This window comes from Ixodes scapularis, unplaced genomic scaffold, assembly GCF_016920785.2.
Source record: "Ixodes scapularis isolate PalLabHiFi unplaced genomic scaffold, ASM1692078v2 ptg000490l_1___fragment_3__unscaffolded, whole genome shotgun sequence".
NCBI classification, from domain to species: Eukaryota; Metazoa; Arthropoda; class Arachnida; order Ixodida; family Ixodidae; genus Ixodes; species Ixodes scapularis.
The window spans coordinates 80,801-96,521 of NW_024609988.1; the positions used below are offsets into that span (position 1 = coordinate 80,801).

A 15,721-nucleotide genomic window follows, 5' to 3' on the forward strand; every position below is an offset into this window, starting at 1 on the left:
TGCTGAGCTGGGATCGTGCATGCTGCATTGTTCATGCAGGCCGTAGCGAAAAGAAAAGAGCCCTCCTCCCCCTCGCCGGAGAACACGAACTCCAGCCGAACGCTGACGCCGCGTTCGGTTATGTCGGCCGAGCGCTGCGTCATTGTATTTGTTGTCCCCATCCGTGTAGTTGTTCAGTTAACCGCTTGGGGCGTCACGGTCTGTCCTCCTCCACAATAGCTTGCGAAACTGATGTTTGCAATTATTTTAGAGTAGGTTGCTGCCATCTGGACCGCCGGTAGACCATCAATTATGGTAAATCTGGAAGTTGTCATAAATTGTAAATAAAGAATAGCCCTGCAACCTGACACCACTGGCTGGGTTCAGTATATTGATATAACAATCCTTATCATACTGATGTTGCTGGCTATCGTTCGCTGTATTCCTAAAATTTCAGCGGTCTACCCACCCGAGTTTCGGTCAGTTTCCCAGTTTTGACAGGAGTCGCATCAATAATCACCATTATCGGTGCGTAAATATGATCAAGTGAAAGTCACCTTTGAAATTGCTCCCTGAAAACCCTGCATTTTGTATACCATGGTGGCATACTTGATTGTTTAGAATGCATATAGAGTGCTTTCACTAATTTCAATGCAATGAACCTTCATTCCAGGGGAGACCTTCGCCTCTACTGGTTTCCAGTTCAGGAGGGCCCACAACACGGTCTCCAAGATAGTGCACGAAGTGTGCATAGCTATATATGAAGTTTTGGCACCTGACTTCATCAAGGTAGGTTTATCTCGTAAACATACCATCACAATTAAAGCCACACAGTGGTGTCAGAACAGAAGCAGAGGGACAAGCTTTTGACACACAGATATGGTGACCTAACCCCTTGTGTCGAGCAATCACAGTTTTAACAAAACTGTGATCTAGCCAAAAGGAAAGAGAAGTATCAAAAAAGGAAAGAGAAGTGTCAAAAACCTAAGTTTGACTGCCCTGGGCCCCCCTCCTCACAGTTTTCCCCCACCCGTCTTACCATCTTCACTTTGTAATCTCAACCATTCAAGGGCGCAGGCATCGTCCTGCTGGCCACCATGGTCTCGACCTACATCTTGACTAATGCACGTCATCTGCTCCTATCTGGTCAGTGGTGTTGGTCTCAACCCGCTCAGCCCCAGTGCAACACCATAGCCCTCCACATCTAGTGGCATTGGCGGCCTAAGCTCTCAGTCACTCCATAACGACATGTTCTGCTGTCTCGTCCTGCAGGCCAAGTGTCCTGAAGAAACCGTGTCTACACTCGTGTTTTGCATGCCCTGAACACTCCAATTCGCACCTCGCACAGCATTTCATTGCCTCTCGAGTTGTTGGTGACCTCGGTTTACTGTTGACTTGCCTCAAGTGCCACCTCCGGGGCTTGAACGACCATTCTATAATAACCCATAGACCATGTCATGGCTCTTGTATATAGTATTCATGACATAATGACTGTCATTAGATGCGGCACTTTGGGCCTGTATGGTATGGGCTGTTGCTTTTTTTTGCGAAACCGTGGATCTCCTGGTCAAATAAAGATTGCTATCACTATCACTGATACTAGCACCATCACGGGAGTGACGCTGCAGCATTGATTTTTCTGTTATGTTGTACTTGCAATTTTGTGCATCCCATTAATGTGTAAGGGTCACCAGAATGTCTACCCAGGCTGCACAGTGCACTGCCTGTAAATTTGGCGAGTCCACTTACTGGGCGCACATGACTTTTTAGTGTTCAATTCAGTAAGTAGACAAAGTTCCGTTTAGTAGATAAGGTGTTTCCTTTCTATGAGGGTTTCACAGTTGGCTGACATGTCTTCCTCTTTCTTCCAAGCTACCATCAACGCCGGGCGAGTGGAGACAAGTTGCCCGGGGGTTTGAAGAGCTGTGGCAGTTCCCGCATTGCCTGGGCGCCTTAGATGGCAAACATGTGACCATCTGCCCACCTCTGGGTACAGGAGCCATGTACCGGAACTACAAGGGCACATTCAGCATTGTGCTGATGGCTCTTGTAGATGCCGACCTCAAGTTCCTGTACGCAGATGTGGGCAGGAATGGACGGATGAACGATAGCGGTGTCTGGGCTGCCACAAGCTTACGGGCACATATCGACCGTGGCTCTGCTGGTTTCCCGGAGCCAGCACAGCTGCCAAACTCATCGAAGGTGGCACCGTTCGTTATTATTGGTGACGAAGGGTTTGGACTCAAGCCGTACCTGCTGAGGCCCTTTCCAGCAGCTGAGCTAAAGGATCCAGAGACGATGTTCAACTATCGGTGAGTACAGACTGTTCTACCGTCGCTGTGCCACTATCAGTAAGCCTTGCCTTGCATTTGCCCTGTAGTGAGAATGACAATACATAGCTTTCATGTCGCATCACATTGGTTGCTATGCCCAGGTACTAGATGTGCCATTAATACAGTGGAAGGTATGTTGTCACGCGCATCCCCGAGCATTTCACCTCGTGCTACTAATGCTCTTGAAGATTCGCCGCATGTGCAAAGGCCCCATTTCTGGGTACCGTGCTCCATCATGAAAACTGACGTGCGAATATTGATTTCTCAATCAAATTGAATCGCACATCCCCCTATAAAGCTACCTATAGCACAACTATCTACCAACCAAGAGGTTTTGGCATTGCACATATTATGACTGCCTATGGTGGTGTCCACCACCGTTGTCTCACATAGCTGTCATAGGCAATGCCTGGGAATAATACAATGCCCTACATATTCTTGTCCTGCCCTACATATTCTTGTCCCTTGGAGATTGGACTTGCCGGGGATCCAGATCTAGAGATGCCTGCTTTGTCATCCACTTGTCTGAAGTTCAGATGTTGACATGAGCTTTTGAACCTGTACTCCGTGTCACTAGTTGCGTGCAAGACAGGCGAAGGCAACACCAGACGAGGGGAGAAAGGGAAAGCACTAGCGAGTTCGTTTGACACGCACTGGCACCGTTCGAGTTCTCCCCCAAAATGCATCGCACTCGCAGAGTGTTGCACGGAGAACTGAACTCAATCGATCCTGCCAAATGCACCGAGTGCAGAAGACTGAGGCTGCCGCCATCTATGTTGTAGAAAGGGTACCGACCTCAAACCGAAACTAGCGCCTTTTTGTTCGGAGTGATGGGTGGGAATGAGAGAGTGCAGTCGCTACCAACGTTTATCTACAAACGTTGGTCGCTGCAACCTGTAGTTTATAGTTGCAATGAGTTCAAGCAACTCGGCTGTTGTAGAGATAGTTACAGGCGTCGTAAATTTCTGCAACCAGCTGTTTACAAAGCAGCTGGTTGCAATCTTTCAATTCTTATAACCGTTTACACTGAAGAAAACTGATGATGCTGTCCAAGAAGAAGCTTGATTTGTTTGACCATGATATTATGCGTGAGCCACTGAAAGGGTAAGGCTTAAAACTAGTCCGTTGGATTATCCAGCAAAACTTTTCGTGGGACCTTCGATTTCGATGGTCATTACAGGTGAATCAGATATTAATTAGCCCTGGTGAGGGCGTCGAGAACGAGAGCTTTCTCGAACAAAATACGACAGGGCAAGTTAGCTGACATAGGTAAATGTTAAACATGATGATGCTGCCCAAGTCTCGGGTAAAGTCACTGTGTTTAGCATTCTCTGATGCTTATTGAGCAGTCAGAGGTTTCTGCTGGGGGAGTTTTGTCGACAAATGTTAAATTTTTCACCCCCACACGGAAGGTGATAAACATCTCGGGGGCCACTGATACGTTTGTTCTGAGAGGTTCTAACACACTGGTAAATTTCAGCGTTTGTACGGCAACAGAGCGACTTAACGAGCACTTGGCCGGTGCTTTGTGCGTGAAAACCGTGGGAGCAAAATCTGGGTGGCCTCGATCAGACGATGGCTTCCATGCCTATAAGAACCTCGGGACAGAGATTAAAATGGAAGCCACGCTTGCCTTCAAGAAAGTGCTTGCCGCACAAACGGTCGTCCTCATGAGGCGACCATTCTTTTCGATCAACGGATATTCTTCAAATTTTGCGCTTTTTAAAGCCTGCCTGGAACTTGTGGCAACTCAGTTCACTACTTTTGCTGTACCTTTCGGTGAAATTAACGGCTGCACAGCTTTGCGGCATGCTGAAATGCTATGACGCCCATGGAAAATGTGCGCCCTTCTACCCACGCCACCGGCTCCGGCGCGATCGCAGCCGCACCGCAGCTCTATAATGTCAAGCCCACGTGTCGGTCTATATGCTACACTGGGAATCAAGTTGAAGACAGCTAGCAGTTCTGCCATGGCAATAGGAAATCAGTACTTATTGAAGGTTTTTAAAAGAGCATGCCTGCACTTTTAAAAGTACAGTATGAAGGGTCATTAGTGATGCAAGATTATTGTTTCTTTTTCCAGACTCTCCCGGGGACGTCGCATTGTGGAAAACAGCTTCGGAATCCTCCGCAACCGGTTCCAAGTCTACGGGCACCCTCTTCGGCAAAAGCCTCACAGGGCTGTCAAAGTTGTGAAGGCAACAATTGCATTGCACAACTTCCTCCGGACGAAGAACAGTTCAAGGGGGAGGTACACGCCTCCAGAAAGTCTCGACGTTGAGGACGTCCTCACAGGTAAATGCAAAATGGGCTATTTGACGTTGGTGCTATCCAGACACTCTGTCCTAGTGCTAACGTTGGGCATAAGAATGGTGATGTGCAATTCAAATGAACTCCTGCGCCCACCATTGGTTTTTCAGGTAATTGATGTATTTGATTTGTTATAACAGCAATTACTGTGTTTTCTGAGGTGGGTGGGCATGGGTGGGCACATATTTTTGAAAACGAAACTAAACCAGGCAACACCAAGTGGAACTGCTAAAGACTAGAAGGCACATTTAAGCATGTGCCTTCCAGTCTTGCCCGACATAAGCAGGTCAGCCTTTGTCAGGCAACAGTGACAAGCACTTCAGTTTCGTCCTTTGCTGGCTGTCGCAGCATATACAGGTTTCACCAAACTGTTGCCTCCTGTCCTTACACAGCATTGTAGAGCTTGTTTCTGGGTCGACGATCACAATCCTCTTTTATAGGCCTTTTCTTAAAACATAAATAACCAACTGTGAACCACAATTTGCATCATTCACCTTTCAGTTCAGTTTCTCGGGTAACTGTCCGTAGGCTTTACATTTTATTTGATTATCCTTTAAAGGGATAGTACAGCGAAATTTCGGCGCTCATTTTTTGGTCTATATGTGTTCAAAAAAGCACCATCAAATCGAACGTACCAATATCTTGTTAAAAGTCACGAAAAGGAATTTTAAAACGAATTAAACGATTAGCAAAGAGCACCTGGTGGATGTCGCTAACGCCTCGCTTGTAATGCCCGTCTAGCAACCTTGGCAGCTAGTGACGGAGGTTGTCTCGTCTCCGGCCACGACGAGAGAAGAGGGGCAGGAGGAACTCCCCTCTTCAGGAGAATGCCTTTTGTGTGTCGCAGAAGTCGCTATTGTCCCCCTACAAGATTATAGAAGATTAACCCGTCACTCAAAATTTGTACAAAAGCAGCCGCTTCGGTGGCTGGAACGACTAGGCCATCCTCTCGACGTCAGCCTCGCCGTAGCTTTGCTCGTCTTGAGACGACCTACGTCACGATTGCGTTGGATCTCACGTGGTCTCCGCTGGGCCTTCTCCGAGCGCTTGCCAGAGGGGGCCGTTTATAACGAAAAATACAGCCACCAGGCTCAAAATACAAACGTGCGATTGTCATTTACGGATATTGTGGATCATATTCAACCTATTTTTGAACACGACGGGAATATTTCAAATTTCGTTGAAGTATCCCTTTAAATGTTTACCCTAATTGCAAAGGAATCCGCAGGATATCACCAATTCGAACAGTAGCTCAGCAGTGCGGCAGTTTCCTAGGCAGACGCAGAGAGTGCCGGCACTCGTACAGAGCCCAGTTGCTACAGGGGTACGGAAGTTTCTGCCACTGATGTTGCTGCAGTGGAGGAGCCGATATTTGTTTCGCCACAAGCGCAAAAACAAAAATTTGAAACTAGATATATGCAAAACTATAAACACTACCGAAAGCAAATTATATTTCGTAACTCGGGGTTGCTGACTTAGTAAAAAATAGTCGTAACACGGAAATCAAAAGAATTTAGTGCAGTTTCCCTTTAAAGGTTCGCTTAAACGGTTTTGGGTTTGATTTTTACAGACTGTGCACAAGAAAACTAACAGAAGAGCGACCCAAGTACACATATGTAACGCTACTGGGACGCACATCTCGCCACTGGTACATAATCGGCAGCTGTAGTCCTTGCAAGAAGCTTGGTCGTATTACCTTTCACATTGATCACAATACTACATAGCCAAACACCCCTTCTGGAGCTACCGCAACGAAAGCAAGCCATTCCTGCTATTGTGATCCTCCTGTTGCCCTGCAATAGTTGTCCGCTTGAGTCGTCCCATTCAATGCTATGTCACCCTTGTGCCACTTACGTCTCGCCTTCCTATATTTTGTGCCCCTTTCCCTAGCAGCAGTTCTAGCTTGTAGAAATGTAGCATAAGATAAATGAGAAAATAATCAGAGTACAGGCAACCTGGTGTAAGTTTAATATGATGGCTAACATGACATTGAGGTGGGAAAAGAAATGGAGCGAAAAAGACAGAAAAAGGGGACACACCTCAAATAACATAGCCCCTTTAGAGTTTGATAGTTCTTTTTGCAGTTGATAATGGACATGTGAGGTCCGTGCTCTGGAGCTTAAGAGTTTGGCACTCCGTTCAGTAAACGGAAAGGAGCGCCGTCGGAGACTGACACTCGAGTGCACTCTTTATGCACCGAGCATTTCTCAAAGTGTGAGTGACTTCTTCACGCTCCATGATGTCACATCCACAAATAAAATGGCTGCACTGACCGAAACGCCGAGACGTAGGGTGCCCCCCGAACTGCTGGCCCTTTTTATTTGAATAGCGCTTAATCCAGTAGGTAAAAACAATTTGATTTGAAAGCCAAGACAGCAACTAGCGTTCCAGAAAAGGTTTGTTTGTGCATCTCGCCTGAAAACGAATATATCTATCAAACGGTAGCTTGCCAATAGAACAACGACAGAAAAGTTGTGGAGAGAAAAATACATTCGAACCGTGGCCCTTTTTAGAATGCTTAGCCCAGCGAATAAAGATACTTCAATTAAAGAGCCGGAACCAGTTAACGTTGCGGAAAAGGTTTGTTCATACATCTCGCCTGAAAACGAATTGGCATGACATCTATTGAACGGCTGTGTGCCGGTATCGACATAGTAGATCGATGGATTCAGTCTTGTGTAGCAAGATGGAACCACGGGACATCTGACAAGTTTGACAGTTTTTGCGTCGACAAGCGGGTTCAGGAATGTTCTTTAATTTAAATCTGAACAATATGCATGGTCAATGAATAGCTCAGTCGAGGAACTTTCCGCATACATGCTCGAAAGAAGTCTTCAGACTTTTCACAAATATTAAAACAATCATATATAAACTTCCTAACGTCAGTCCTTTTTTTTTTTTTAACTTCTGCGTTACAGAGGCCTTCATTAATTTATGTTCAAAATAATTTTGGCTTCTGCCACTCGTATCCATGAGATGATGGGTTCATCAGAACCGTGCTTTTGGAAGTGGCTCATGCGGCTCGTCTATAGTTTCGGTGTGTTGCACTCCCGTATCTATGCTCCATTTAGCTGCTGCGTTTGGAGTTTGAAAATTGGAGTGTCGGAGTAGGAGTAAACGAGTGCAAACTTAGCGCGCCCAATGAGGATTTAATTTCATATACTGTTAGCATATGCCTATTCCATTTTACAAAATGCTTTTTATTCTTGCTCTACTTCAGGAACAGTACGCGGTGGCACATGGAGGAAAGACGTGAACGACAAGGTAGTCTTCCCTGTGCAACGCATTGGTGGCAAGCCATCAACCGACGCCAAAGCCGTTCGGACGGTCTTCAAGGAGTACTTCTGGGATGAAGGCCAAGTCTCTTGGCAGTGGAAGTTACTGAAGTAATGGTATGTGTCATTTGTTAAGACAGTCTCTTCCAAGCTTTGCTACTTCACAATCCACGAAAAGGATGGCCCCCACATTTCTCTAATGCCATAAGATTTCCTTATTTTCCAATGTATAGGAATATGACACATATTACAAGTAATACCGAGCATTTTTTTGATAGCTAATGGAATACAGTAACAGTAAATTAACAGAGCTTGGGTGGTTATGGATTCTGAGCTGAGATCTGTTCTTTGTTTTTATCCATACTTATCCAAACAAATTTTGGATAAGTATGTTGTGGTGTAGATTAATAAATAGGTGATGTTCTGCTGGAAATCTACATCCACTGATCTGTACCTTTTCCCTGCACTGAATGTAACTTACGAGAAAGTGTCTGGCAGTGGTTTCCCCAGGAATTAAAATTAGGGTGTGTGTCTGGGGGGAGAGAGAGGGAGGGAAAGGGGGGGAGGAGGGAGTTCAGCACACGGAGGCAATTATTTTTCTGTTTTCATGGGTGCCATCAGACAAACTAATATCCAATTCGTCTGGGCCCGCACCGTGGTAACCGGACAAAAGCTCACCTGACAAAAGCTCACCGGACAGAAGCTCACCGGACAAAAGCTCACCCGTTTTTTTCACAGACCCGGACAAAAGCTCACCTCTTTTTTTTTCGCTACCCGGGCAAAACACGGACTGAAATAAAATGTGGACGCAATGGACATTGCACCATATTTAGGTGAACTTGTGCCCCATCCCACGCAAGGGTTTACTACGGTTGATCGAATGCCATTCCGTCGAAACATGTTTTAGAGAACGGGCACGTTTTATTGAAGCACGGTTTAAAGAAAGCAGAGCCTCAGTTTAGAGATATGCCGTTTATCGAAATGGGGACACTACTTAAAAAAGGCTTTTCTACTTCGCGCGTGTATTACTGGTGTATTAATCCAAACCTCCTGCTGTGCTTCTGCCGCTTCGCCGGCGGCAGTCTGCGGCGGCTCATTACAAAAATGTTAAATCACCTGACTTATCCATACACGCGGCTTCGCGGTGGCCGAATTCGCTAAAAGGAGGTTTATCGCCTTTTTCTCTAAACTTGGTTTCTCTATAAAACCAACACAAAATTTTTTCCTGGTGAGCTTTTGTCCGGGTCTTTTAAAAAATGGGTGAGCTTCTGTCCGGGATTCCGCACCGCACCCGTCCAGTGCACTAAACTCTTTCCACTTTATACACGAAAGGCTGGCGGGGAGAGAAGGACGCTTCCCTCTCGCCTATAGCCCTCCGTGTACGACGAACCGCACTGCATCGCGCGATACGGGTCCAGACGAATTGGCCATAAGGGGGGGTGTACACCCACCCCCCCCCCCCCCACCCCCCTAGGGGGTCGGTAGGGAAATCACGGGTGTCTTGTACTACTCAACAAGTAAACATGAAGAGAGCTCATATGGAGACTTCCTTTATTCTGGCGCAGCCACCACAACGACCTGTGAAGATATGGCTGCTTCCACGAGGGCCTTATGCGCGGCAAGCATGCCCAGCTGCCTGCTGGTACCCCTTGGTATCGTCCGAGCAAGCCCCTCCATCATCAGGCCGAAGCCCCGACACTCATCAGGCTCCACCTCCCTGGCAGACTTGAGGCTGTTTACAGCTGCCTGCAGCAGTGCCGCCTTGTTTGTCGCCAGTTCTTCCGTGCTGTGACGGCGGCTCCTTTTGGCCGGTGCCTCAGGTGGTGGACTTTCGTCTTCGGACCTGTAGTCATCGGGCACGTGGCAGGAATCCTGCAGACAATTTGTGTTGCATCTTATCCTTTTCTTTCATTTGCAAGTGTTGAACTAAAGAGAACTTTCAGTGGATGTTATGTGCAGATTTTCACACAAGTGTTAAACAAAATATTGGACTTTTAGTGTATGTAACATGCAGTTTTTCACAAAAACAGTTTAACATGTGTAGTTAACAAGGCCATCATGATTCCACAAGGTACTAATTGCCGAAGTAAAACCTAAGGCATAGGGAGGGGCTCATACACTCAGTGAGACAAGATATCTCTGCAGTTGTTATGGAACACTGCTGCAATCCTCCCATATTTGGAGGTGCTGACATCAACAGTGATGGGTATTATAATCTTTTAAGTGCTTTTTTAAATATAATTTTCTCAATTTTTGTGTGAGGGCTATAGCATGCAGATCTGCAGCACCTTTTGGCAAATATATGGCCATATGTAATGAGTACTCCTCTCCGTCGTGGAGCTAAATATTTGGGCACCGTAGGCGTCATACAGTTTGGTCATGAACTCGATTTTTTAGCGATCCTGGGCCCCCGAAATATATGCTGCAAGCACCAACTTTTCTCGGTCAAGGGGGAAAAGTCCCCTCGGTTAAGGCACTCACCATATCCTCTTGGGAAACATGGACTGCTTCAGGCGCCTCGGCAGTCGACTCGCTTGGAGCTTCCGGTGCACCACCGGACAAAAACTTCATTTTCTTGAAGTGAACCCATTTTGGGACATGGACATCGTCGGCCCCAGCACCAGAGCGTTGCGTGTCTTTTACCTTCCGGTTCTCTCTCTGGTACTGGGACCGGAGGTTCGTCCACTTGTTCTTTACTTTGTCAACTGCAATGTATTGAAACAAAATTATGACACCTTCACAAACAGCAGCACAATTTTGAGGTGTTGAATGCTCCAAAGTGTGTTGATGTCAAATCTCCGAAATTTATGCTAATGTGTTTACTCAGTCATTGAATAAAACTGGTGTGTCTGCTGATCTAAAGAGATGTTTACTTCTGTGCAGTGGCGTAGTCGAGAATTATTTTCGGGGACGGGTTGGGATTGTTATGACTAAGGGGGCGGGGGGGGGGGGGGGGGAAGGGAAGGGAGGGAGGGAGCTGGGGGGGGGGGAAGGGAAGGGAGGGAGGGAGGTGGGGGGGGGGGGCTTTGTCTCATCTGTGCTTGTAGTAGTCGATGTACTGTACAATTCACCGGTACGAACACGGCCGTCCCCAACCCCCCGGCTAGGTAGAGCAATTCGGTAGTCATCCAATATTTGTGTTCCTTTACTAAACAAGATTTTAAAGAAATATTTTCAGAAAAAGAAGGGGGGGGGGGGGGGGGATTCCCTAAACCATCTCCCTGCCTTCGCCACTGCTTCCGCGAGCACCAAAAATGCGGCCGTCTTGCGGTAAGGATAGATCTATTGCTAAATTACTCAAGCATCAAGGAGAATACAGAAATTAGTGTTCCACGCGCACGCCTTCCCCGTATAAAGCATTTGAAGTAATAACCAAAATAAAGAGTTGACGAACGCGCGTGCAAGATGCAATTTGTTTTAGGCATTTGCATTAGAAAAGTTACTACCGCCGAGTCCAGCACATGCGGCGCGTGGAACACCAATCCCTGCGTTCTGCTCGATGCTTGGGTAATTTAGCAATAGGTCTATTGCGGCTCTGGATCTTTTTGATGATTTCTGACATCGGGAGCAAAACGATAAACGAGTACTCACTCCTGTCGCCGAACCCCAAGGCGCCCGTGATGTCGGCGAAGGCCCGCTCCTTTAAGTTTTTTTTATGGTAGTCTGGATGTCGGATATCCCACAGGAACCGGCGATCCTCGATCATTTGTATTAAGATACCTTCTAATTCAGAGTCGAATTCTACACCATTCGCGGCCATCGTTCGTGCGGTGTGCGAGTAGGCTTTTCGCACAAAAAACGATTCTGGCCGTTGAAAACTTGAAATCCCACTGATCAGTGGTATCAGTGTCGATGGTCATTCCGTCGCGCCCGTGATCGATTATTTAATAAATTATTCGAAGAGAAAAATAGCCGTCTCCACTTCAACCATGTTTGTCGAAGCGTTTTCGCCCAAAGAGCGAAACACGAAAACCGTGTCGTCCGACTCCGTTTGTCTGTGTATTTTGAAGTGTTTTGTTGACAACTCCAGTCCCACTAGGAAACAAATTTCCTTGTCCCCGTGTTCTTCGTCGTGTCCGCCAGGTGGGACGGCGGACTCCGGCGGACTACGACAAACAGGCTGTCTGTCGATGTCTTTTGTCGCTCGGTGTCGTGTGTCGCTGTCGTTTGTCGTTGTCTGTCGTTCTAGTGGGACGCAGCCATTACACAGCTACCTCGACAAGTGCAACGTTGTGTGTTTGTGCGTTTTCTTTTTCTCGACAGTTGGCACTGAGTTGTTTTCAAGTATATGGTTCCGAGCATACAGTTGAGGGATAGTGATTAAATGAAACATGAAACGATTTTAAAATCGAATTTCATCCACCGCACGTCGTAAAAGGTCTGAAAAGAAAACCAATACACAAAAATAGACAGCTAGAAAAAAAAGTCGTTTTCGTAAAATAACTTTAAAAAAAAAAAAAGCAGACTCTTCTATGGCTTCTTTCCTTCAAAAGCTCTCTGCCTTTCCACTGAAATGCATCCGCGGTGCCACAGCACGTCATCAAAATCCACATCGCCTATTGGTAAAGAGACTACCTCACCAGCACCACGACCATGAACAATAAGTATTTATTTTTTATTTATTTATTTCCTGCAGCGCCCCGAAGGGCATTACAGCCAGGGGGAATCAATACTAAAATAAAAAAAAAAAAGATTTTTAACACACCATCCCAAGTAGCACAACTCGCTGGTTTGGGAATGGGGCGGTACCGGTCTGCCGGCAAGATCCTACTGGCCCGACGCTGGAAACGCCCCGTGGGGCGACAACGGGCCAGTGAGATTGCCAGTCACTGGCCAGCGACTGGGACTGACTGGGACGCCCGGCACTGGGCGTCCCAGTGAGTTCCCGGGATGCTGCCAGCACAAACCCCCAGCGTAGTACCAGTAATACGGTAAGATACCGGCAAGACCCCAGGCTAGCGGCCTCAAGCCATACAGTTCCCGGTCTTTTTTCCCAGCGAGTTCCCGGGCTGCTGCCAGCACAAATCCCCGGCATAGTACCAGCAGTACCGCAAGATACCAGCAAGACCCCAGGCTAGCGGGCTAAAACCATACAGTTCACGGTCTTGTTTTCCATGCTAACATGTGGTTTTGTGTGCGATTCACACCTGGATAGAAATGATGTAGTTCATAACAAGGGTTATTTTAACACGTAATGTGTGTAAACAATAAATGAAACATACAAAATTGTTACCGTCATTGTTTATTGTCAGTTGCAGTGAAGCTACAGTCGGCTGGTAATCATGCGCTTGTCGCCAGAGGAGTGCGCTGAATGAAAGAGGCTGCATGTCACGGGCCTAGGAAATTTTCTTCACACTTCTCATGCAGCTTGTGATGCAAGTCGACCATGCACCCGAGAAGGCAAGTCCTTCATTACAGCACCTGTAAAGAGAATCGACACCACAGTAGAATGACAGGGTAAATCAATACCAGCTGGACGTGACAATCCAGAAATTCCAAACTGGGGTGAGGGGCATGAGACAAGCAGCCCATGTAAAAGAAAATTTTTTTGTAGCTAATGCACTAATTGTCTTTATTTTATTTTCAATCTGGAAACTATATCAAAACAAGAATCCCTAAGGGACACACCTGTAACAACACACTGGATGACCAAGGGGCGAAAATGGTCCAGTTATCTCATAATCAAGGTCAGCTATTTGTATGAAAAAGGCCCACTTCAGAGAAAGGCTTGTGGAAATCATTTTTTTAAATTCAAAAGGGCATGTCGAGAGACGGGCGAGCTTGGCAGAGTAGTTGGCATGTTGTTTAACACTGACGTTTGTTACGATAGGTGTGCAGTCCCCGATATCCACATTCAGCATTTTTAGGTAAACATAGCGATTCATTAGCATTACTGAGACAATGCCAAATCATATCCTTGACATATACAGCTCACCGTTGTACACATACTAATGAGATTGGGTAGACACAGGTAAACATGTAATGCATTGCAGAGTATGACACCCCGGTTCCCACATAATGGCAACTTGACGACCAAAAGCCATCTGCAGACTTCATGAAATAAAAAATAGCGACTTACACAAAAACTAGTATATATTATCAGCGTCCACCATCAAACTCACATTGAGTGTTTTCCATCGGCATGCCCTAGCCCTTTAAAATGCCCGCAAGCCTCACTTACTTTAAGCATATGACATCCCATGAGATGAAACATTCCCTCGTTATCATCATTAAGATGTCTACAGGTGCGAACAGTTCAGGAATATCAATTGAAAGATACCAAATCAGTAGTGAGGTAGTGTACAGTGGCTGGTAGATGCAGGTTAATATGTATGGGACATCTATTTTCTAAGTGATATTGTTTATCTGGTCAATTTTCTTCACATACCCATCACATACTGGGAGAAGGTTCTCAATACAGTGGAAAACAGGAAGGAGGAGTGAGTTCCAGATTTAGTTTTGCACAAGTTATGTGGCAACTGACTTCATCCTCTTAGAATTTATTAGAGTGGATCTGGGTGCAATGATGTCTAGCCCGACAATACTGCCAGGAGCACATGTCCCAAAACCTTCAGAAACGGGTAGAGGAAGTTTTAATCATAATTTCCGTATTGCGATGAGAGGTGCTCACACTGAGAATTGATGTGAGCAGTGTCGGCCATCCCTCTGTCTGAAATATCTATCCGTCAGCCACCCCCTATCAGAAAAAGTTTTAGCTGAGCGCTTTTTACGGCCCGCTCAGCTCAGCCACTGAGCGGGAAATTAACCAGGCATGCACGTAACGCTCAGTCGGCAGTGGCCATAGGGGTGCAGGAATTGTCTTCTCCATCGGCATCTGCGCTCCTGTTGGTCGTTGCTGACTGAGCGTTGTGTGCATGCAGGTGCTTTCCTTTTGAGTGGAGCGGGTCTAACAATGCTCAGATAAAACTATCTAATGTCTATGTCACAGCCTCAACAGCCAAACGAGCAGTCTTCTTCCTCGCTTGCACAATAGACCAAAATTGCACTGCATACTGCTTTAGAGGCTTGTTGGCATGTTTCACACTCACTCTCTGCAGAATGCTAGGACTATCGGTAAGCGAGGGAAAAAAAAGTGTGAACACATATCATGCATGCCAAAAGAAAACATCAATGGGACTACACGAGACTGCATTAAAGTTGCCAATTGGGCGCGTTTTATACTGCACAGCCACTGGCTGAATCACATAAGTGTCACACTTGCCGAGCTTGAAGTACAGTCGTGATCTCTACGAGTGTGAACAAGCGATCGTCGACTGCTCAGTACTGGGAGCATCATGCACCAGCGGACTTGCTCTCCTTTTAAAATGCCTTGCGAACCAAGCATGGTAAGTCATCTGATAAGGAGAGAACGTCACCACGGACAGCACTGAGCAGTTGATAATCACCTGCTTACCTTCATATGGATCAAGTCTCTACTTGGCCAAAGTAGGCAGTATGTGTGCAGCAGAAACGGCTGTACTGAAATCTCAAAAGGATGAAAGATCAGAACAGGCTTGGTGAGGTTTCACATTGCAAGTATGCCCATGCGAATTTCACTTTCTAAAACATAAACACGCATTTCAAATTGTCATCCAGGACAAGCTGCTATTACGCAGCTGTATATATAAGGCAGCTTACCATCAACAACCTTCGCAGACTGCCATGGACCTGATCCTCGGCTTGGCTGATGATGCAGGAACGAATTGGCCTAGTCGATGCTAGCTTCCGTTCGGCAAGGGCTGCACTGAGTATAAAGATGAAAAAAGTGTTGCAGATTATGTGAAACAAACAAAAGCAATCCTAGCATCCACAATTCGCTAGAGG

At 46.4% G+C, this 15,721-nt stretch overlaps 1 protein-coding gene across 1 annotated transcript; it reads left to right on the forward strand.

Moving 5' to 3' along the window:
- Positions 1–639: 639 nt before the first annotated feature.
- On the forward strand, positions 640–10,714 carry LOC115327814 (protein ALP1-like; the record flags this gene model as incomplete). The annotated part of the gene is made up of 5 exons (XM_040223309.3): positions 640–768; positions 1,852–2,291; positions 4,396–4,607; positions 7,843–8,014; positions 9,463–10,714. Coding segments are annotated over 4 exons (951 nt in total), but the record flags the coding sequence as incomplete, so codon positions are not given.
- Between the last annotated feature and the right edge of the window lie 5,007 nt (positions 10,715–15,721).